At 44.6% G+C, this 25,031-nt stretch overlaps 1 protein-coding gene across 6 annotated transcripts in view; it reads left to right on the forward strand.

Moving 5' to 3' along the window:
- The window catches only part of AGTPBP1 (ATP/GTP binding carboxypeptidase 1), a 96,746-nt gene that overhangs the window by 34,217 nt on the left and 37,498 nt on the right, over window positions 1-25,031 (forward strand). For all 6 annotated transcript variants that reach the window (XM_069961778.1, XM_069961779.1, XM_069961775.1 and 3 more), the window contains 10 exons: window positions 1,003-1,149; window positions 3,001-3,132; window positions 3,754-3,847; window positions 7,252-7,289; window positions 11,523-11,731; window positions 12,948-13,125; window positions 14,553-14,650; window positions 15,576-15,692; window positions 16,465-17,165; window positions 21,476-21,559. In XM_069961778.1, coding sequence (XP_069817879.1) covers window positions 1,003-1,149; window positions 3,001-3,132; window positions 3,754-3,847; window positions 7,252-7,289; window positions 11,523-11,731; window positions 12,948-13,125; window positions 14,553-14,650; window positions 15,576-15,692; window positions 16,465-17,165; window positions 21,476-21,559 — 1,798 coding nt within the window. The remainder of the gene's footprint in view (window positions 1-1,002; window positions 1,150-3,000; window positions 3,133-3,753; window positions 3,848-7,251; window positions 7,290-11,522; window positions 11,732-12,947; window positions 13,126-14,552; window positions 14,651-15,575; window positions 15,693-16,464; window positions 17,166-21,475; window positions 21,560-25,031) is intronic.

Consider the following 25,031-nt stretch of genomic DNA (forward strand, 5'->3'; position numbering starts at 1 on the left):
TCTCCGGTCCGGTCACGTGATCTTGCAGCTTGTGGCTCGGATCCTCTTCTCCTTCCGGTTCGGTGACGTCACCCAGCCGGCGTCGCTCTCCGTCTCATTAGCAGCAGAGCACTGAACCCTGACTGGCTTGGTAGCGTGCAGCCAATCAGGGTTCAGTGCTCTGCATCCCCACACGCTTCAGAGTGGGGGTCCCCTGAGGCTGCAGTAAATTATCAGGGGTCGTCAGGCTCAGTGCCTTTCACCAGTTACATGGGCCGACACTGCACTACAGCAGGTGAATGCGGGGTTTAGCGTCAATCATCACTCCGCAGAACCCCCCCACCTTGTCAGCGATGCCGACCGAGTCCCGGGAGGGGATGCGGCGGGCGGCATTACTTCATTCATAGCTACCAGACACCCGGCTGCCCGCCGCATCCCTTCCCCCCCAGGGACTCAGGGTCGGCATCGGTGGGGAAGTAATGTGTATCGGCTTCTGATCTATATCACTCAGTCTGTATAATGTTAGAGATGTGTGTACATTTGAAATTAAAAGTGTACTCTGGCAAATATCTTCTTCCTTCAAATCAGCTAGATTTGTAATTTACTTCTATTTAAAAATCTCAAATTGTCCAGTAATATCAGCTGCTGTATGTCCTGAAGGAAGTGGTGTATTCTTTCCAGTCTGATACGCTGCTCTCTGCTGCCACCTCTGTCTAAAACAGGAACTTTCCAGGGAGACCAGCCAAAGACGACAACAACGGACTGAAAAGAAAACACCACTTCCTGCAGGACATACAGAAGCTGTTAATTATTGGAAGACTTGGGATTTTTAAATAGAAGTAAATTACAAATCTTTATAACTAACTGAAACCAGTTGATTTGAAAGAAAAAGATTTTCACCCGAGTACCCCTTTAAGCTTAATTTTACAAATTATGTTAGTTTAAGTTTTTACAAATTTTATTGATCCTGATGTATAAACAGTGGTTCCCATGTTTGAATGCAGTATGCTTTTTCTTTCCTAGGTGGGGGAAGGAGAATAAATGTACTTATTTCCAAAGGAGGGACACAGATCTTGCTACAATTGCTGCTCAGTGCCAGTAAGGACTCCCCACCAAATGAGGAGCTAATGGTACTTCTTCACAGTTTGCTGGCAAAGATAGGACCAAAAGGTTTGTCTGCAATCCATTTAAATCTCGTTTTATAATATGAACACATGTTTATAGTAGAATTACTCTATGTGCGTTACCAAACAAGCTCTCCACCTAAGGGTGGGTTCACACTGAGGAATAGGTGAGGAATTGAAGAGAAATTTGCTCTTAATTTCCGCTTGAAATTCCTCCCGTAAAATATGAACAGCGCAATGTCTCAATTGTGTTCAATGGAATTTCCGCTCTGTTGTTCACACTGCTTAATTTCCAAGCAGAATTTTCTCAGAACTCCTCAGTGCGGATGGGTGGCCATCTCTTTTGGTGGCAGGCAGCAGTTGCAACCTCCTGGGTGTGGGCGGGCGGCCCAGCAGGGGGCGCTCTGACCTGCAGGAGGAGCAGCTTGCTCAGAGTGCCACTGCTTCCCCTGCAGGTCAGAGAACTTTTTTTTTTTTTTGAAAATCGAATTTATGATTTTCAAAGTGCTCGAAATCGATTTTCAAATTATTTTGATTACTCACCCAGCCCTATGATGGAGTTTCTGTTGATATATAATTTTTCATTTCAACTCTGTTATAACTTACACAATACATAGGGCATTGAAATGTGTGTGAGTGTAAGAGGTGGAAATCTGTGTCCCTAGTGTAGAACATTAGCTCGGTGCCACAAAATATTTACTGGGAAGCGTCTATAAAGATTTAGTTAGAGCTGTATTACAGGGCCTGGTATTCTGCATATGCGAGTGCCGATCTGCTGAGCCCATTACACAGCTCAATAATCGTGCATGTATATGTATATATATATATATATATATATATATATATATATATATATAATATATATATAATATATACACACACATACCTGTCCACTTTTCCCAGTGTTCTTCACCATTCTTGTCTCCAGTTCAGATGTCATTTGCAATCAAGCCCCATTAGCTTTAGTGGAACTGGATTACAAAACCCCACCCAAGTTGGAGACAAGAGTGGTGCTTACTCTGGAAGAAAGTGGCCATGTTTTTGTAGCGCTGGATAACCACTTCAAGAGCCAGTGCCTGAAGCAACAGTCAACGTTGTCTTTATTACACAGAGTGATAATCTGCTACATTGTCTGGTTTTGGCAGATTATCGCTTCATGTGTTAGGTCCCTTAGATCTAACTCCTTGACGGAGAACAAATGGTTCCACCCTGCAAGGGTTAGGAATAGGTCAATTCATAATTCGTCTTGTCATTAAGTTGCCTGTAATATCACAGCCCCTCTCCTGCCGTGAGATGAAATGAGCGCCAAGCTGGAGAAAGACAATCACAGCTGTGTTCTTCTGCCAGCTATATCTATTGATCGGTGGAGGTCTCAGCACTAAGACCCAGATTGATCAAAACTTTTGACAGGTCTGTGTGACATGTCATCCATATTTGTAAATGACGCTAGAGGACCTGCCAGCTTTGGAGTAAGTACTTACATTTAGCATAAAATTACATTTCTGCAAAAGCATTTGTTACAACTCTGCATTGTTGTGCTGCTCTTTTATTTCTCCTGGAAGTGTAAAAGTAAGTTGACCACCAGAAATGGTAACACCCAGTTGTCGATGTATTTATACACATTGATATATTGTATAGAGGACCAGTTCAGATATCTAAGAAAGGAAACTGCAGAATTCTTATGTATGGAATAGTATTATGTTGTCAGACAGCTCAGAGGAGGTCAGAGGGCCTTTGTAAGGGATTCAGCTTTGGAACGTGGTGGGATATAGCTGTTTAAAAGAAGTCTCCAGATGTAGCTTTAATCCCTTTTAATAAAATATGTAGAGATAAAAGCAAAATAATACATACTTAGTTTTGTGAGTTGAGTAAATGATTATTTTTCCCTTTTTTATAGATAAAAAATTTGGAATAAAAGCACGAGTCAGTGGAGCGCTGAACATATCTCTCAACCTGGTCAAACAAAACCTGCAATATCCAAAGCTGTTACTTCCATGTCTTCAAGTGTTACGTGTGTACTGTATGAACTGTGAGTACTGGCAGGCTCAGGTGGGATACATGACATCACATTAATAATGTAATAGAAGAGTCATTTATCCTTCCTGTATAAGTAAGGATAGGTAGACAGCCAACCCCTTATTGTCTTCTGAAGCATCAGCTGGAAGGCCTTGGATATGGGATCACAGGGAAAACCATGGCATTTCCAGGAGAAAACGTAATCCATGGCAAGTAGTGATCCCACACCCGAGGAAGCATAAAATGTCTTTTTATATGAGGAGAATTATTCACATTGAAAATGCAGGCCTGCAGGCTTCATGTTATAGAGCAGGAGATGCTAAGTAGTTAATATTTACTGTATTTTTTCACTTTATAGGATGCTAACTACCTTGCATTCTAATTGCTCTTGCTTTACTATATATACATTATTATATGTACATACACACATATATATGTATATACACATACACATGTATATGTATACTGTATTGTAAATGAGTATATTACTGCTTAATCACACACACAGACACACACACTCGCGCATATATATATATATATATATATATATATATATATATATATATATACTGTGTAGTAAATGAGCATATTACTTTTTGTTACGTTATATTCATCCAACCTTTTTGTATTCCAGCTGTAAATGCTGTATACCTAGGCAAAAACGGGGCAGTGGAGCATCTTTTCAAGATAATAGGACCATTCAGTAAAAAGAACACCAGCCTTATGAAGTAAGTGAATTTATCTGTTTTTACCTTTAGTATCTTCCCTTTTTTTTGGAAATAGACTATAGATATCTACCAGGTGGTTGATGTATAAAACTCAGTATATAGCTACTTATTTCTGTTTAGGTTATATCTGTTTTTTCCCCACAATTTGCTCAAAAATTATTTGAAAAAAAAAAAGCACATGTTTGAAAAAAAAAAAAACTTTGGCCGGGTTCACACAAGTTCAGAAACAAAGTGCGTAAATGGGGCTTTTACAAACCTCCAATAACTTACAGTTGGAAAGATAGTGGATTCTCGACATGCCATGGATATACAGATCCACAGTGTGCTCTGTCTGTTGCAGAATACCAGTTACATGTCACGGTGGGTTCCATTCATTGCAGTAAAATTCCCATCTATAACCTCACTGAAACCTACACGGTATAATGTCTATGAAAAGTGTGAACTCGGCTTTAGATTGTGACCTATTGATTTGTGCTATTTGGCATATGGATGTTACACAGGAGAAATGTCTGTGTAGCTGGACCATCTGCTATTACCTTTGTTTGGTCTGAGGGCCACACTGTCATATTGTTGTTATTCAAGAAGCTTAAAGTGACCCTGTCACCCCCTTTGTGCATTCTGACATCTCTACACTGGCGTAATGGGTAAATTTAGCGATTTTCATACCTTATTTTAGATCATAGGTCATGGTGCTTGATCAAGTAAAAAGTCATCTTTTATCATCTGCAGATTGTGTTAAATGGGCGCCCCCTCATCTGCCATTGGAACAGGCTCGCCTAAAGGTCTAGGCCCCACCCCCTCTAGGTCAGCCCACCAATGGGCATCAATGGGGCGGGGCCAACGGTGGCGCGGTGGGTGTGGCTAAGTGGCGCTATTGCCACTTAACCCAATCTGCAGTTGATAAAAGATTATTTTTTTACTTGAACAAGCACCATGACATATGATCTAAAATAAGGTATGAAAACCGCTAAATTTACCCTTGACACCTGTGTAGAGATGTCAGAATGCACAAAGGGGGGACAGTGTCACTTTAAGCTACCTAAAATGCCTACTTGCAGCTATACTGTAGGACAGCACAGATTGTGTGTAAATGTATTATCATATGGTAATAATGTTCTCAATACCATAATGTCCCCTGTACCCCCACAAAGTTATCATGCCCCCTGCTGTCCCCTTATATAGTTATAATGTAGATCAGATGGGAACAAGGCTGAACTGTTTCCACTAGTTCGGAGCCAGACAGAATTCATAGTTTATATTCCGAGCATTTTACCGAAACTTGGCTACATGCAGAGGTCCATGGTTTGAGTGTCTCTGTACTAGGGTTTCACATGGGCTAACTCTGGGACTGGGCTAACACAGACATGATGAGAAGTAGAAAAACAAAGGGTAGGGGTGTAATACTTTTACAATAACAGGTGGTGTAATAAGATGCATGTGACAGTAAAGGGCGGGAATGTGACATCAGACAATGTCCTATTGTTTAAAGTTTTTTTTGTTAAACATATATAAAATATTTTGGTGATGTTTCCTCTAATTTTCAATTTTTACTCTATATTATAAGATAATATAGATATAATACAAGATAATATTTATAACAATATCATTTAATATACTGTAGGAACAGTTTATGAGGCAGAGGAGTACATTCAGTAGCAGTTTAATTTAACTAAGATGTAAAAGGGAAAGATACAGGAAATCGTATCTACCGACCCCCATGGGGTTGCCCTGTGTGGGACACAACTGGTGGTAGTGTCAGGCGCATGTGGCTTGCGAGCCATGGGGTTGTGCACCTCAGCCTTTAGTCAGTGCTGTGCAATAAGTGGTTTTTGTGAAAAGAAACTCTCATTTCCGTAATAAAGCTGTAATGTACCAGTGGCCACAAAGTGGAGACTTTACAGTGGGGAAAGGGTCATCTAAGGATTCATGTAAATGCTATTTGCACCATGCTGCCTCCGTATACTGTGCCTCCCCATACAATACAATATCACTATATTCTACTTTTTCAACTGAAGTGACACATAGAAGGAGCTGTCACTCTGCTCTCTGGATGACTTCTCCAGTCTTATCCTTCCTGAGTCTGTAAAACTGCCCAGTCATGGGTTATTGCACGCTGCCCCTGGTCTATGACAGACAAAAGTTCCTGGCGCTCTTCAGTACTACTTGCATAGTATGCATTATTTCATCATCATGTCTATATTTATTTATTTTTGCAGATTCTGATTATTATTATTATTATTTTTTTACCTGTTCTCTCTGTACATCCCATGCACTTACTGTAGTAGCCTGTTCATACTTTGGTTTCACACACCATCTAGTGGTCAGATAGTGTAGTGTAGACTATTGTAAAAGAAAGGGGAACAAAAATGTTACACTAGAATCCAAGTTAAAGGGGTTATCCAGCGTCGGGGCACTTTTTTGGGGGGACCGGGGAGGAGGTGGCTGAAATAAAAGACGTCCACTCACCTCCCCGATTCCAGCGGCGGGTCATTCATTGCGGCGCTCCGGTTCCCGGCCGCTTCCTGGTGTCTGACGCCGCCCGAGACGCTACGTCTCAGGGCCGCTCAGCCACTCAGTCATTTATAACTGGTGCTTAAATGTATGATTTTTTTTCTCAGATTTTTTTTCCTTGCAATAGACCCTCTCTGATAACTTGACATATAATACTTTATTGTAACAGTCTACTACAAATAGCTCATTGTTGTTAATGGAGAAGTCCGGAGCTGAAATCCTAACAGCCGTTAGGAGCAAACCTAACAACCAGTCCTTACTTACCTCTCCCTGTTCCTGTGATTCCTCGCGTGACCGGCGCCGGGACCGCTGCCAGAAGGCATTTTCAAAAGTGAGAAAATGTTCCAGCAAAAAAGTCCTTAAAAACACTTACTTTATTATGAAAAAAAACTTCCACAAAAAAACAGCATGTGAACAGGTACGTAAAATCTAGACCCATTTCGGCTGTTATCAGCCTTTATCACGGCTGTGAGTAACAGCCAAAACCGTCTAGCCTATACGTACCTGTTCACATGCTGTTTTTTTATGGAAGTTTTTTCTACAACAAAGTAAGTGTTTTAAGGACTTTTTTGCTGTAACATTTTTCACTTTTGGATTTGCTGCTTTGGACTGTTCCCTGTAAAGTTCCTTCTGCATTTTTGTCCCAACACGACAACCATGGACAAGGTAGAGTGTCTGTCAAGCTCTTGCGTTTTTTGTTTCTCATTTGCTTGATCAGAAGGCATTTTCCCCTGAGTTGTCATGATGTCCTGACTGATGGAGTGTTCACTCTGTTACTGGCGTCCCGCCTCAGTCACAGCTGTGATAAAGGCTGCTAACAGCCGAAACGCGTCTAGTTTACATGTACCTGTTCACATGCTGTTTAAAGCTAATATTCTTGTCTTACTTTGCAGAGTCTCTTTAGATACCCTTGCCGCTTTACTAAAATCAAGTAAGTTTTTACCATATTTACACTGTCCTTATAATTTCCTTGCCATTTAATCAATGAAACATATAATAATTAAAAAACATAATAATCAACCATCTCAGACTTATGTATGCCTAGTGGATCACATTGACTTATAACGTGGTCTCTCATGTTCTACTGTGAGATCCGAAGTTTTGATAGGAAAAATATACCTTGATGCAGCCCTATTCTTTCCTTTAAATCAACTGGTGCCAAAAAGTGCCAGAGATTTGTAATTTACTTCTATTAAAAAATCTTGTCTTCTAGTACTTATCAGCTGCTGTATGTCCTTCAGGAAGTGGTGTATTTTTACATTCTGGAGAGCAGGAGAGGTTTTCTATGGGGATTTGCTGCGTCTTTGTAGAGTTCCTGTCACAGACAGAGGTGGCAGCAGAGAGCACTGTGTCAGATTGGAAAGAATACACCTTTTCCTGCAGGACATACAGCAGCTTATAAGTGCTGGAAGACTGGAGTCCATTTTTCCCAGAATGACAGGGACACTAAAATATATTATTAAAATATACTTGTGTACATCCACTGGCTGAAAATCTGCTCTTATTGTGTCCAGCTGACCCAGATTTATGGCCTGTTAAGAGGTTCTGTATTCCTGATATATGTATATGTATGTATATTGTCAGTATGTGTTCAGTGGAGTTTTGTAAGCTAAGACTCCCTTGACCATTAATGCAGTCATGGTGCTGTGAATTTCAGAAATACGTTTGACACTGTTTTTCTTCATATCCTTACCTATATCTGTTATTCCACCTCTCCGCTCTGTGAATGTTCACAGATGAGGGTGGTGCTGTGTGATTGGAGGGAAACTCAGATGTAGGACCCACCCTGATCTAATATTGGGGGTATAGCCTAACGAAATGATGTCAAGTAAAGAGCACGTTTAAAGGATACCTATCCCTTAAAAAAAAAAAGTGGTGGGTGGGGGTGTCTGGGTGCTGAATCCTCCATTGATCCCTAAGATAAGTTATTTCTTTGTGAGCAGTGTGGGCTTTCTCTCAATCCTAACCTTTTTTCCCATTCATTTTAGGGATTGTTAGGGGTCTCCGCACCCTGACCACCACCAGTCTTCTGACATGTTGGAAGGATATTTTAAAAGAAATGTCATATTGTATATAGGAAGCTACAATGAATGTCTAGGGGACTGATGGCATTTCTGTACCGGATGTCTCAAGGACTTCCACTGTAAACTCATGCCACTCTCTGAGTAGGGATGAAGAGGCACAACACGTACAACCGCTCTTCTGCGCCTTAAGGGGGAGCTCACACGTACAGGATCTGCAGCAGATTTGACAGAGCAGATTTAAAGTTGCAAATTTAAAGCATTCTAATCTGGACCATTACATTTGCTGCAGGTCTGCTGCGGATCCTGAACGTGTGAACGCACCCTACGGGTGGGTTCACACTAGTGTTGTCACGATACCAGAATTTTGAGTTCGATACCAATACCAACTTTTTTTTTTTCAATGCTCGATACCAATTCGATACTTAATAAATTTTATTTAAAAACCCCCCACAAGAATAGAGATGCGCCCGTACGGACCATATTATTTTAAAACGAAAGTTTGCCTTATTTAAAATAAATGTTCTTTAAAAAATTTGCCCTATTCTCACTCCTAACACTTTTTTATCTTTTAGCCAGCATGGCTGTGGGGCAATCTGTAGTTTTATTTAGTAGCACGTTTTTATGTGGTACTGAATTTGGTGGTTTCTCCGCTTGCACCATTTACTGTGCGTCATCAGGAAGGTGATAATCTTATAATATGCACAATAACACTTCAGCTATCAGGGGGATGATGGGAACTGTAGTCATGTAACACACACTTAAGCTATCAGGGATGATGGGGGTTGTATACATGTAACACACACTTCAGCTATCAGGGATGATGGGGGTTGTATACATGTAACACACACTTCAGCTATCAGGGATGATGGGGGCTGTAGTCATGTAATACACTTCAGCTATCAGGGATCATGGGGGCTGTAGTCATGTAACACACTTCAGCTATCAGGGATGATGGGAACTGTAGTCATATAATACACTTCAGCTATCAGGGATGATGGGGGCTGTAGTCATGTAACACACTTCAGCTATCAGGGATGATGGGAACTGTAGTCATATAACACACTTCAGCTATCAGGGATGATGGGGGCTGTAGTCATGTAACACACACTTCAGCTATCAGGGATGATGGGGGCTGTAGTCATGTAACACACACTTCAGCTATCAGGGATGATGGGAACTGTAGTCATGTAATACACTTCAGCTATCAGGGATGATGGGGGCTGTTGTCATGTAACACACACTTCAGCTATCAGGGATGATGGGAACTGTAGTCATGTAATACACTTCAGCTATCAGGGATGATGGGGGCTGTTGTCATGTAACACACTTCAGCTATCAGGGATGATGGGAACTGTAGTCATAACACACTTCAGCTATCAGGGATGATGGGGGCTGTAGTCATGTAACACACACTTCAGCTATCAGGGATGATGGGGGCTGTAGTCATGTAACACACACTTCAGCTATCAGGGATGATGGGAACTGTAGTCATGTAATACACTTCAGCTATCAGGGATGATGCGGGTTGTAGTTGCACTATTCCAGCTGGATTCAGGCGGCAGAGTAATGTGCAGGCTACCGCCCCCCTCCCCCTTCCCAGTTGCAGCCAGGCCGACCTTTTGCTCACCCCCCACATTGCTGATGCCGGCCCGGGAGTGTCCTGACGGCTCCCACCTCACAGCCACCCACCTCCTGTCAGATCTCCTCCTCGCCTCCCACACCTCCAGCCTTCTCCCCCGGACGGTGCAGCTCTCAGCCTCTCTCTTCCCTCTCCTGCCGCCGACGCTGCTCTGTAATGGTATACTGACCCGGGACCCCGCGGCGATGTGAGAGGGAGGAACGGCCGGCGGCAGCAGCATGCTGCGCGGAAGATCGGGGTCCCAGGTCTGTGTTTGCAGGGGTGGCACATAGAAAACATGACAGGCGCTCAGTTAGCCGCCTGTCATGTTCTCTGCACTATACTCTGTTAAACTACGCTATTTTGTAGTTTAACAAAGTATCGATACCAGGAAATCCTGGTACCAAACCGTTTTTTTGCCCCAAAAATCGATAGTAGTATCGATTTTTCGGTGCATCGTGCATCCCTAGTTCACACATACCATATCTGCAGCGGATTTCACACTGCGAGTTTGCAGCGAAATTCGCTGCGGATACCTTCACTGTCACTTCAGTGAGATTGCTTACTCGCAGCGGGATGACAAACGAAACAGATAATCACATTGTCTCAAATTTATCAGAAAATATTGTTCAGCCTGTGGATACTCAAACTCTGCTCAGCACTGTAAAGGCCCTATCAGGCCCGCTTCTGCCATGAGGCGGAATGAGCCTTCCGCCTCAGGCGGCAGATTTTGCGGTCCGGCAGGGGGCGGCATTATGTCCCCCCTGCTGTCATTTTTGTTAAGTATCATTTAACAAAAATGACAGCGGCCGCTCACCTGTCTCGTCGCCTGCGCTCTCCACATCCCGTCAGGTCCCGCGATGTCACCCTGCAGCTGTCACGGACCTCCAAGCTGTGGTGAGTGCCCGGGGTCGGTGGGGGACGCGCTGGGGTGATCGGGTCGCACGGGGCCGCCCTGCAGGGTGACATCGCGGGACCTGACGGGATGTGGAGACAGCGGAGAGCGCGGGCCGGCTGCGGCGTGGGACAGGTGAGCGGCTGGCTGCGGGGGGGGGGGGGGGGTTGCGGGGGGGATGCCGGCCATCACTCGGGGCGGCCGCCTGAGGTTTGCCTCAGGCGGCAGAAACCCCAGAATCGGCCCTGGGCCCTATTACACCAAAAGATTATCGGCCATACTTGGCTGATTAGCGTCCGTTCCAGCCGGTAATTGTTTGGTGTAATAGGTCATGTGAAAAGGCCACTATCAGCCAACATAAACAACGCCGGCTGATGGTTGTCTTTTAACATGTTGAAAAGTGTTATCCAGCACTACAAAAACATGGCCACTTTTGCCCCATGTTTTTGTAGAACTGGATAACCCCTTTAATTAAAGATAAAAGCGACGGACCGCTGCTCTCTTCAATGGACCACCATTTTGCTTTACCTGGAATCCTATCTTCTTTGTATCTTCTTTCTACTATTTTCCTTTTGCATATGTTTTTTTTTTTTTTTTTTAATGCAACCTTTTAATGTTTAACTGTAGAGACAAATGCCAGAAAAGCGGTGGACCGTGGATATGTTCAAGGGCTTTTAACAATATATTTGGACTGGCATCGACATGACACTCGGCACAGGCACATGCTGATCAGAAAAGGCATTCTGCAGTGCCTTAAAAGCATCACAAACATCAAGCTGGGTAGAAAAGCGTTCATAGACGCGAATGGTATGAAGATTTTATATAACACCTCACAAGTAAGTAATGCAGACCTATTTAGTGTATATCTGCACATCTGATCCTAGTTTCTCAGGCTGTTTTAAAGCATGAGTTGTTCCCTCACTAAGCAGACAGTATGGCAGATAAGAAATAGAAAATGTACTAGAGCAAACTATGGAAAAAGTTATTCACAATTTAATGGGTATTACTATTAGTTTTCCATTTTCAGGATTGGTAGGGGTCTTAGCAGTCACACCAGGGCCAGCTCCAGGTATTTGCTGGCCCTTTGGCGACAGAGCCTTAGTGGGCCCCTCATCCATTTCCTATGCACAATCACTTAAGACACCACTAACATACACAAACACACATTACTGACACACACACACACTTAGTGACACACACACACACTTACTGACACAGACAATACTGACTGACACAAACTTACTGACACACAGTACTGTCTAAATGACTGACACACATTACTGACTCTTCCTCTCTGCGCCCCTAGAGGCGGTGTAGGCCGCAGCACTTGCCCGGGTAAGCCCTGTGCTGATGCCAGCCCTGGTTCATATGCCCATAGACTAGCATGTTTTTGCTTATTCTGTGGGTTAGGTTTAATGTGCTTAGATGGGAATATCTTTATAATGGGAGAAGTTCTGACAGTTTTTAAAGGAAATGTCCAGAGTAAGAAAAATATCTGTTGTAGTATTTCTAGGCAGCTACATTCAGTTCAGTAAAGCTGTGTTTCAGTACCAGACATGAGCCATGGACAGGTGTGGTACTGTAAGCCATCATTTATATTTTTCTTATTGTGCACCATTCTTTTACACTCAATTCTTCATGTTTTAATATAATTGGGAAATGTAAATAGAATCTTAGTGCTTTATACCACAGCTAACTTATCCTTAGGCTAGGTTCACACTGCGTTTTTAGCATCCGTTTAACGGATCCGTTTTTTGCAAAAAACAGATTGCAAAAAACGGATGCATTTGTGTGCATCCGTTTTTGATCCGTTTTTCCATTGACTTCCATTATAAAAAAAAAAACGGATCAAAACTGATGCGTTTTTTTTGACGCACAATAAAGTACTGTTGACACTACTTTTTTGACCACTAAAAAAAACGGATCCGTTAAACGGATGCTAAAAACGCAGTGTGAACCTAGCCTTACTAAAAGCCTGAGGTTCCATGGCACTAGAACTGCAGTTTTGATATGGCCACATTCAGACGGTTTTACATGGTTTATGTTTTATAGGATTGCCAAGCTGTAAGAACTTTAGATCCTCTTGTCAATACATCCAGCCTGATCATGAGAAAATGCTTTCCCAAGAATCGTCTTCCTTTGCCAACAATCAAAAGTGCTTTTCAGTTCCAACTGCCTGTTATTCCCACCAGTGGGCCAGTGGCTCAGATCTACAGTATGCCTCCTGAAGGTATGTGCTCCGAGTGTGTGTGTGTGTGTGTGTGTGTGGGGGGGGGGGGGGGGGGGTGTTGAGTAAGCACTCTGTGCTTGAAATGATTTTAGGTTAGGGGCTCATTCCCTATGACAGTCATGTCAAACTCTGGCCCGCGGGCCAAATCTGGCCCATGGTGCCATTATTTTTGGCCCACCAGGCAATTCAGAGTTTCTATTACATCTGGCCCACCATGGCTACTATATGAGAGACTATGTGGGAGGGCTGGCTAATATATGAGACCATGGGGGAGGGCTGGTTACTGTATAAGAGACTATTGGGGAGGCCTGGCTACTATATAAGTGACTATTGGGGAGGACTGGCTACTATATAAGACTATTAGGGAGGGCTGGCTACTATATAAGAGACTATGGGGGAGGGCTGGCTACTATATGAGACTATTGGGGAGGGCTGGATAATATATGAGACTATGGGGGAGGGCTGGTTACTATATAAGAGACTATGGGGGAGGGCTGGCTACTATATAAGAGACTATGCGGGAGGGCTGGCTACTATGAGACTATTGGGGAGGGCTGGCTACTATATAAGAGACTATGGGGGAGGGCTGGCTACTGTATGAGACTATTGGGGAGGCCTGGCTACTATATAAGTGACTATTGGGGAGGACTGGCTACTATATAAGACTATTAGGGAGGGCTGGCTACTATATGAGACTATTGGGGAGGGCTGGCTACTGTATGAGACTATTAGGGAGGGCTGGCTACTATATAAGAGACTATGGGGGAGGGCTGGCTACTATATGAGACTATTGGGGAGGGCTGGCTACTATATAAGACTATTAGGGAGGGCTGGCTACTATATGAGACTATTGGGGAGGGCTGGCTACTGTAGGAGACTATTAGGGAGGGCTGGCTACTATGTGAAACTACTGGGGAGGGCTGGCTACTGTATGAGACTATTAGGGAGGGCTGGCTACTGTATGAGACTATTGGGGAGGGCTGGCTACTATATGAATCTTGGGGGGCTGGCTGCTATTTGGGCACTATTGGAAGGGTTGGCTACTACATGGGGCAATATTGGGGGGGGTGGCTATTACATGGGTTGGGGTTTAATCATGTCATAGCAATTTATCGTGTCATTTATCATAGTGCACGGGGCTGGGAGATGCACACCACTGACAGTGCCAGGAACACCACAAACTGCTCTGACGTGTGGTGTTCCAGCACCGCAGCATTCACGCTTCAATAATTATGGTTGGCCTGCGACTTTGTCCAATTTTTTCATTTTGGCCCACTGTGTATTTGAGTTTGACACCCCTATGAGATTCTGTAAGAGATCCAGGAACCATGTGGTTGTATTGAAGCAGCTTCTGATACTGCATACACTGCATATGTCACATAAATGTTTACTCCATATTATAAGTTGTAAAATCTTTTTGTATTTAGTGGATGATGTAGTAGATGAGAGTGATGACAATGATGACACAGAGGCAGACATTGAAGCAGAAGCTGAAAATGAAGACGATAATGATCAACTATTTAAGGTTTGTATGTAGTAATCTTAACAGTTTAGAAAAAGTGAAGTGGTTGCCCATAGTAAAAAAATGTAAAGTATTTTTTTATTGTTGAGAGTTCGTTATTTCTTAATTTTTTTTTGCATCTGTGTGTTTTTTTTTTTTAGAGCACTGTTTGTAATTTATTAAAAAGCCAATGTGGACTACATGGCAACAGTGGTATTGTGTGTTGCAGTATATGATAATGCATTCCCTTGTAAAAATTGCAGGTATACAAGGGTATGGTGAAGCCTCAGAAAGCTCTATATATGCCTTATTGTAACACTGTGTCACACAGATGCTGCACAGAGCTTTGATATGGTCATGTATGTGAGGATTTATGGCATTTAGATTGTGGTGTATTATTTTATATAATTGCCAGTTTGCCACTGAATATTGTGTTGTGTAATAGATTATTAGATTTTTTATTTTTTTCATAAAAGGATGCTAAAAAGCTGCTAGATCTCCTTTAAAAAAGCCTTTGAGTCCTGCTTCTTCTACTGGAAAAGCTAGTAGAGAATAGAGTGTCGCTGCACATGCAGGACTTGTGGCTCCATTGGGAGACTGGGGTCACTGTTCTCAAGATTGCAGAGTCAGACCCCCTATTATCAACTAGTCATTCCCTATTCTGGGGATAAGGATTTACTATGTCAAATGGAAATACACCTTTTTAAAAAGTTATTTTCAGCTGTTCTAGTATTTGCCTCTGGGTAGGCTGGATAACAACTAGTAAGGCCTCCATTTTACCTCCCAAGGTCCCAGACTCCTAAATGGCCTGCTTATAGAGCAATATATCCCCATTACTAGGCGGCTTGTCCGAACCTACTGAAATCAGCAATCCTTAAAAGCTGTTTTATGCTTGTTTGTTTTTACTGTTGAGTTATTTGTTTTCGACAATACTGCCCCTTTTTTCCAGAATGACGACATAGAGACAGATATCAGTAAGCTGAAACCTGCGCAAGAACTGGCAAGGCCATTAGAAGATTTAAAAATGTATGATCGCTTTTTCCCTGAGCTTTCTGATGACTTTCAGGTAAGAGAAACGTATGAGAATCCTTGTATGGCTTTATGCAAATGTCCCAATTTATTACAGGAGTCATGTCCAGTCTAGTAGCTTCTGACACGGCCATCAGTGCACCCATGGCTGCCCCTCCCTAGTGGCATATTGTAAGGCTATGTTCACACTACGTAAGCTCTGCAGAAATCATGGCCGTTGTTACAATGGCCGGGATTTTTGCAGTACTTACGTAGTGCTGCAGGCTAAGGGAATCCTACACATAGTATACACTCCGGCTGGGATCTCTAGCGGTGCCGTAGGAAACTGACATGTCAGCTTTCTGCGGCCGCAGAAAACCCTGTCAATTCACACAATGGAGCGAGCGGCTTCGGCTGCAAGCTCCATTGTCTGCTGTGGGGAGTTCTGATGCGGGCGCGCACTGATGCGCCCGCATCAGAAATCAGCGGTGCAAAAGATCATCTGGCCGGTACTGCTGTACTAGATCATACTAGATACATAATAAATATGATAAAAAAATAAAAGGCCTGCTTCCTTCAATATATTCAATGTTTTATGATAATTTTGTAGGATTGTAAACGATATTTGAGATTTAGCATTGCGCACCTTTCTTAGGAACTGCTACCCAAGTTGTTTTCTCATTTCTGTAGTTTTTAGCTTTGGAATATTGTGAAATATAAAAAATGATATTATGGGAAAAATGCTTCACCGCTGACTTTATGAACATCTGTAGTCATTAAATAAATTTTTGCTCAATTTTCTTTTTTATTCTTTTGCATCTTTATTAAAGGATTTTGACTTGGTGTCAGATGAACCAGTGCCTGGAGCAAACCACGGTGTCCCTATTGTTGTTCCAACAGCAGGAGAGGAAACCCCATACAAGCCAAGACATATTATGACGGAACTGTCTAGAAAATCGTGCAGCATTTCTTTAGAAGATGAATGTAACAAAAGACCAACATTTTTAGACATGACAAGGAAAGATAATAGGAAAGACCGTAACAACTCCTTCCTACAGAGTCGGGGGGAAATTGACAAGTCCTCATGCTTCTACTTGAACAATGATGTTGTAATGGATCTCGACAAACTCTCGTTACAGAAGTCTTCAATCAACAATCATTGCAAAAATGGCTGTGTGCCCACTAAAGACAAGCCCATTGCCTTATCTCATTCATGTAGTAAGACTGCTCAGAATATGCCATGCGGTAACAACTTGTTTGACAAACATTCTGTCAATCTCGGACCTTTATGTTGCTCTCGAATTTTTCCTGATGAAGATGAAGATGTAAGCCCTTTGGGTGGACGGGGCTTGCAGAATGTGCTAGACGCTGAAAGCTTATTGCCCCTCCATGATCCGGACCTGTACATTGAAACTGTGAAAAATACCAAGTCGGTCCCTGAATACTCGGAAGTGGCATATCCGGACTACTTTGGCCATGTACCACCATTTTTTAAAGAGCCTATATTAGAAAGGCCATATGGTGTGCAAAGGTGAGTTTATAACATTCACAGCTTCTACTCTGGGTTAGCAAAAACAAAAAATTGACCACAGTTAAACTGGCACAGTCACTTTGAATAAACTTTTAACATGTCAAAAGTTTTGATCATTGAGTGCCAGGGCCGTATTTACCACTAGGCACCGGTGGTCCGGTGCCTAGGGCAGCACCTTGCAGGGGGGCAGCATCAGGGAGCAGGGGGACAGAAAAAACATTTTTTTTTGTTTTTATTTTTTTAGTTTCCCTCCTCCCGTTCAGACTTGCCAGTAAATCTAGTGTCTTTTCCAGGGGGGTGGGGGGTATGGTGGTATTGGTCAGGTCTGGTATCGCCAATAGGTGCGTGTAGATGGGGCGTCTTCAGGTTTAGTGCCTAGGGCAGCAGCAGCTGTTAATACAGCCCTGTTGAGCGCTTAGACCCTGACTGGGCGAGCTGGGGGAAGTGCACGCCAAGTGTGTTTTCTACTAGTTCATATGACTGAGACAGACTCCAAATGTAGGACCATTTTGGTTGTGTGCACAGAGAGTGGGGAATGAAGTGCTAAGCCATACACTTCTTTCTTGGGTTGCGTTCTGAACTCTTGGCCCTGACCAATCAAATCTTTTTGTATTTCTCTGACGTGTCAAAAGTTTAAGGTGACTGGTACACTTTTTATATTTCCTCGTGCCTTTTTAGAAGGGTTGAGGAAGCGGATTTATGAAAAGTAGTGTGGTTAAATCCTGTAGAGCTGCTTAAAGGAGAGGTCCGGCGAAAATTTTTATTTAAGTATTGTATTGCCCCCCAAGTTATACAAATCACCAATATATAGGGCTGGGCAGTATACCGTGAAAATACCGATACCGTCTCTGGCGTCGGTAAACCGACCTCAACTGCGCCAGGACGGTATTTGCGGTATTTCAGTGCTGCACAGTGCGCTGTATGTGTTATAGCACTTGCCGTCCCGCCATGCCTGACAGAGCGCCCCCCAACGGCCCCTGCCCGCCTGTCCCTCAGTGCGCCCTGCAATCCTGCACCAGCCTATAACCTCCCCACCCCCAGCCGGACAGGCGCTGACCCGCTCCACATACCCGGGAGTGAGCGGCCGGGGGTACATAAGCTGTATCTCCTCCTCCCCTTGTAACCCGCTCAGCATTGGTACGCTTGTGGCCCCGTCGGACGTTTGCACAGGCAGATCCCGATCTCTGGAGGAGGAGACCGCAGGATCATGTGATGGCGTCCCTGCGGGTGCTGGAGCTGAATAGCGGGATCTAGGGCCGCAGTGCAGATCCCCGATCCCGCTATTCAGCTCCAGCACCCGCAGGGACGCCATCACATGATCCTGCGGTCTCCTCCTCCAGAGGCCGGGATCTGCCTGTGCAAACGTCCGACGGGGCCACAAGCGTACCAATGCTGAGCGGGGTGGCAGGGGGAGGAGGAGATACAGCTTATGTACCCCCGGCCGCTCACTCCCGGGTATGTGGAGCGGGTCAGCGCCTGTCCGGCTGGGAGAAGGAGATACAGCTTATGCCCCCCCCCTTCTGCCCAGACCTCCCCCCCCCCCTCAGCTGCTTCCCCCCCATTCTGCCCAGATCCCCCCCAGCAGCTCCCCCCCCCTTCTGCCCAGATCCCCCCCCAGCTGCTTCCCCCCCCCCTTCTGCCCAGATCCCCCCCAGCTGCTTCCCCCCCCTTCTGCCCAGATCCCCCCCAGCTGCTTCCCCCCCCTTCTGCCCAGATCCCCCCCCAGCTGCTTCCCCCCTTCTGCCCAGATCCCCCCCCTTCTGCCCCCCCCTTCTGCCCAGATCCCCCCCAGCTGCTCCCCCCCCTTCTGCCCAGATCCCCCCTAGCTGCTCCCCCCTTCTGCTTAGATCCCCCCCAGCTGCTTTCCCCCTTCTGCCCAGATCCCCCCCAGCTGCTTCCCCCCCTTCTGCCCAGATCCCCCCCAGCTGCTTCCACCCCTTCTGCCCAGATCCCCCCAGCTGCTCCCCCCCCTTCTGCCCAGATCCCCCCTACTGCTCCCCCCCCTTCAGATCCCCCCCCAGCTGCCCCCCCCCCCCTTCAGATCCCCCCCCCCCTTCAGATCCCCCCAGCTGCTTTCCCCCTTCTGCCCAGATCCCCCTAACTGCTTCTTGTAATTTTATAATACATATGAATGCTCAGCTTAGCTGAGTGTGCATGAGTTATTAATGGAAAATCTGCATAGCTGTATACCTGTATATACATATCTTGTAGTGTGTGTGCAAAAATACATAAATAATACTGCCACTACAGGACTTCCATATTTGAGTATACAGCTACGTAAACACTACAGGATGTGTATATACAGGTATACAGCTATGTACACACTACAGAACATGTATATAAAAGGTATACAGCTATGTACACACTACAGAACATGTATATAAAAGGTATACAGCTATGTACACACTACAGAACATGTATATAAAAGGTATACAGCTATGTACACACTACCGGATGTATATATACTGGTATAGGGCTATGTACAAAGTACAGGACATGTATGCAGCTATGTTGCTGTATACCTGTATATAAACGTCCTGTAGTGTGTACATTGCTGTATATACAGATACTGTACTATGTACATAGCTGTATACCTGTGTATACATATCCTGTAATGGCTGTATACCTGTATATACACGTCCAGGTCTCTGCTGAGACCCCTAATAATGACAAATAATAATAAGGACAATAGCCTATATGGCCCAGCCTTGTGTTGCTGCTCAGTGAGTTACTTTTTTTTTTTTATACTCTTATTAAAAAAAATATCACCAGGTTTGCACGGTCAAGTGGGTGTGGCTTGCAAAGGGGCGTGTCATAATTATCGCTCAGTTATCGTTACCGCGGCTATATGTACGATTAACCGCGATAATAATTTAGGCCAATATCGCCCAGCCCTACCAATATACACTTATTACGGGAAATGCACATAAAGTGCTTTTTTCCCTGCACTTACTACTGCATCAAGGCTTCACTTTGAATAAAATGGTGATGTCACAACCCAGCTTGCAGAGCTGTGCGGGCTGTGGCTGTGGCAGGATGATGGCAGAGGGACACAGGGCACTGGAGGGATGCTGAGCATCCCTCTGCCATCATCCTCTCTAGCAGCCACAGCCCACACAGCTCTGGGAGTCGGGTCGTGACATCACCATTTTATCTAGGAAGTGAAGCCTTGATGCTGTAGTAAGTGCAGGGAAAAAAGCACTTTATGTGTATTTCTCGTAATAAGTGTATATTGGCGATTTGTATAACTTTTGGGGGGCAATACAATACTTTAATAAAAATTTTCGCCGGACTTCTCCTTTAATCTAGAACGAAAGCCTCAGGTATTTTAAATCCAAAATGCCCGATCCTTTTAACCTTTGGTTGTCCAGGCTTATTGGGAATTGTAATTGTGTAACAGCTGGAGGGCCTGAGTTTGACACCTGTGTTCTACATGGTGGTGGTTACGTTGGGGAAGTGTGTTTAAATGCTTAAAGCGAATGTACCATCAGGTACATTCGCTTTAACATGACCCACGGATAGATCGGTGCCGATGCCGCATTCCATTTTTTGAACCGTGGCCCGTTTCCCGTGTACGGCGCCGTTCTATCCATGGGTGCCGGGGCTGAAGCACTGGAGGCGGACTGGGTCATCCCCAGTGGGAGGAGTCCCCCGCCTCTCTATGACGCGGCTCCATTGATTCTAACAGAGCCGCGTCATAGAGGGGCCTCCAGTGCTTCACCTCCGGCCCGGTACCAAAAAGAATGGACTGACCCGACCCGGTTCAAAAAAATGGGCCACGGCACCAGCTTCCCTGCGCTGGAACCGATCTATCCGTGGGTCATGTTAAAGCGAAAGCACCTGATGGTACATTCGCTTTAACATCTGTCCTGTTAGAAGAATACAGGCACCATTTATGCTAGTATTATAATGTTTTTATAGAATGTGGTTGCCTTTGCTGCAGGAGCTTTCCAACTGAATTCTACAAACTTTGGTTTAAAGTGTACCTGCCATGACACCCACTGTCAGATTAGCAGCCAGTTACTCTGTTAGTCTGGAAGTTCCAGTCTTTTTGGATATCAACACACAATGAGACCACAATGTAAGCAACCACCAATGGGGGTCGGGCACATAACGGTCTCATTGTGTGTTGCTATCCAAGGAGACCTAAACTTCAGGATAAACAGAGGAACTCTCCGCTGATCCGGCAGCAGGTGTCATGGCAGGTACACTTTAGTTTTATTAAATATGACAGATTTTGCTCCCGTGGGTTTGAAGAGGAAGATATAAAAATGCGTGCCTGACATTGATCTTTTTAATGTTTATGACAGGACAAAAATAGCCCAAGATATTGAAAGAATGATTCATCCCAATGACGTAATAGACAGAGTTGTGTATGACCTTGATAATCCCAGGTGAGTCGCTGTAATACGACTAAAATCTTGAATCCACATGATGAGTGTAGGTAAAAGAAATGTGCACCATGAATAATCCAGAAATGACCAAAGTAGAAATTCTACCAATCTGGAAATGATCGCTGAAAATGACGTCAGTTCTAAAAACGTTAACACATCGTCCATATTTACAGGCAGTGCATGCAATGTGTGAATTTAAAGAAGGTGGGGGGGAGTCCAGGGCAGACTGTTATAATCTCAAAACCTGTACAGATCTTGCAAACAAGTAAGGGTCCTGTTACAAGGGGCGTTTATCGCCTGTAACCATTGCCCAGTGTAATAGGGCCAAACGCTTGTACATTCCGGGCTGGTCCAGGTAATTTTGACCTGCTTAAAAAAAAAAATCTTTGGTCATGGACAGCACATCTCCTTATATAATAGGGTAGGGGTACTCAACAACTTTAAGTGAAGGTCCACTTACCGGGATCTATTATCAGGCGAAGGTCCGAGCTGAACATCATTTTTCACAAACGTTGAACTATTTACATACAGAATTGATGCTTATTAGTGGGAAACTGGCATTTTTTTCTCACTCACCGGCCCTTTGAAATTGGGTACAAAGAGGATGACCACCCCAGTAGTATGTAACCCCTCTGTGCGCTCCCCCAGTAGTATATAGCCCGCCTGTGCTCTCTCCCCCTGTAGTATATAGCCCCCCTGTGCTCTTTCCCTGTAGTATATAGCCCCCCTGTGCTCTTTCCCTGTAGTATATAGCCCCCCTGTGCGCTCCCCCCTAGTAGTATATAACCTCCCTGTGCTCTCTCCCCCAGTAGTATATAGCCCCTCTGTGCGCACTCCCCAGTAGTATATAGCCCCTGTGTGCGCTCTCCCCCAGTAGTATATAGCCCTCCTGTGCTCTCCCCCAGTAGTATACAGCCCCCCTCTGTGCGCTCCCCCAGTAGAATATAGCCCCCCTGTGCTCTCTCCCCCTGTAGTATATAGCCCCCTGTACTCTCTTCCCCAGTAGTATGTAGACCCCCTGTGCTCTCTCCCCCTGTAGTATATAGCCCCCTGTGCTCTCTTCCCCTGTAGTATATAGCCCCTCTGTAGTATACAGACCCCCTGTGCTCTCTCCCCCTGTAGTATATAGCTCCCCTGTGCTCTCTTCCCCTGTAGTATATAGCCCCCCTGTGCTCTCTTCTCCTGTAGTATATAGCCCCCCTGTGCACTCTCACCCAGTAGTATATAGCCCCCCTGTGCGCTCTCCCCCAGTAGTATATAGCCCCCCTGTGCTCTCCCCCAGTAGTATACAGCCCCCCGCTGTGCGCTCCCCCTGTAGTATATAGCCCCCCTGTGCTCTCTCCCCCTGTAGTATATAGCCCCCCTGTGCTCTCTTCCCTGTAGTATTTAGACCCCCTGTGCTCTCTCCCCCTGTAGTATATAGCCCCCCTGTGCTCTCCTACTCTTTATAATCCTATGAGCAGTAAAGACCTTATGTGTAGTAATTCACTAGAATAAAATTAAACTCCAAAATGTATTACAATCCATAACTTTATTAATTAAAAATATAGTAGTAGAATAGCAGTAAAAAATTCAGAAAACCACACATGGAAAACAGCACCTCAGGTACGAGCAAGTCAGGGTAACCACGACTGCACCACGCTGTAAATACTGGAAACTAGTCTAACAATACACAGATGGCATAAGTAACAGGTTTTGAACCTATAATGCTGTGGTAATAACGTAGTCAGCCATCTGATAGTAAAGTGACAAAGTGCTGCATTAAAATAGGCAAGGTGCAGAACATACCCATACACAGTTCACTGCTCGTCCTGGATGCCGCAAAACCCTGACGTACATTTCGTCTCCATCAGGGGTGCGCTGTGCGCTCTCCCCCAGTAGTATACAGCCCCCCTGTGCTCTCTCCCCCTGTAGTATATAGCCCCCCTGTGCTCTCTTCCCCTGTAGTATATAGCCCCCCTGTGCTCTCTTCCCCTGTAGTATATAGTCCCCCTGTGCTCTCTTCTCCTGTAGTATATAGCCCCCCCTGTGCGCTCTCCCCCAGTAGTATATAGCCCCCCTGTGCGCTCTTCCCTAGAAGTATATAGCCCCCTGTGCGCTCTCCCCCTGTAGTATATAGCCCCCTTGTGCACAGTTCCCCTCCCATATTGCCCCCCTGTGTGCTCTACCCCTCCCATATAGCATAAAAAAAACAAACACTTATAGGCGTCTCCTCTTATCTCCGCTCTTGTGGCCGCACTGCTGTGATCACAAGAGTCAGCTCTCCCCTTGTCCTGGCGTTGGCGCTCCAGTGATGTCACTCGAGCGCCGAAACCAGAGGCAGAGAGCGGCCTCTTGTGACCGCTGCGGCTAGTAAGGGGTGACTGACAGGGAGGGAGTCAATGGCTCCCTCTCTGTCAGTGCTGCTGCGTGGTAACTATGAGCACTCGTTACGAGCTCCCATAGTTACTGTGCAGAGTGCAGCTCAGTATACAGGTATACTGAGCTGCAGCAGAGGTCCAGACAGCTGGCCTCCGCGGTTTGGGTTCGGACCGCGCTCCGCCAGTTGAGGACCCCTGTAATAGGGGATGCATGGCTTATAGCTGATAGCCGCAAATGCCTTTTGAAGGCTCTGTAAAGGACTACTGAGATTGGCACTCATTTACTGATGTGGTTGTTACATGGATATGTTTCAGGCAGTTGACCGAGAAACATGGCCAAAGCATGCAACACATGACCCTTATAAAAGCAAGTTTTGACCATGTTTCTCATAATGAAAAGGGCAGTCAACTGCCTAAAATGTGTCCATGTGACTTACCTGTTTGTAATATCTGTACTGGTCACAAGAGGAACAGGACCCTGCTCTGTACAGCACTGTGCTTAGACAGCCCTGCAGTTCCTGACACGAACATTGAAGTTTGAAGTTGAATGGTAGCGAAAAAACGAACCGTGCTGGGCTGCTTTGTTTTTCAAACTGATTAAAAATTAATGTCCATATTTTCAAGTTAAAGAAAGTACAACTTACAGAACTTTTTCCTAATGTTTTTCTCATGTGGAAACCAATGGAAATTTTATTTGACAAGTGTAAGGTCTCAGATTACTTAATATGTTAAGAGTCTGTTGGCTAAATTGTAGTAATCTGGTTTCCGGCAGAGGTCTCCCATCACTATAGAAGTCCTAAGAAAATTACGTTCACTCTTTTTTTCAAAAGAAATAAAAAAATAAAGTGTAATGCGAAGTGCTAGTTTAGTTTAGTGCTTGTTTACTTGCGTATTCTATTACATCATTTTGGGATCATTAGTATCAATGGGATATTTAGTCATTTGTTCAGTTGGCAGATTCTAGCATTTACCTACTAACTCCATGTTTTTCTGGGTGAGGATAGATGTTACAGGCTTTGCTGACACACGTCGCATTAATCTTGATGTTTCCTGGGGAATATTATGGTGCTTGCAGGAAAGATTATTCAGGACTACTGAGGATTAACATCTTC

This window comes from Dendropsophus ebraccatus, chromosome 3 (genome assembly GCF_027789765.1).
Source record: "Dendropsophus ebraccatus isolate aDenEbr1 chromosome 3, aDenEbr1.pat, whole genome shotgun sequence".
NCBI classification, from domain to species: Eukaryota; Metazoa; Chordata; class Amphibia; order Anura; family Hylidae; genus Dendropsophus; species Dendropsophus ebraccatus.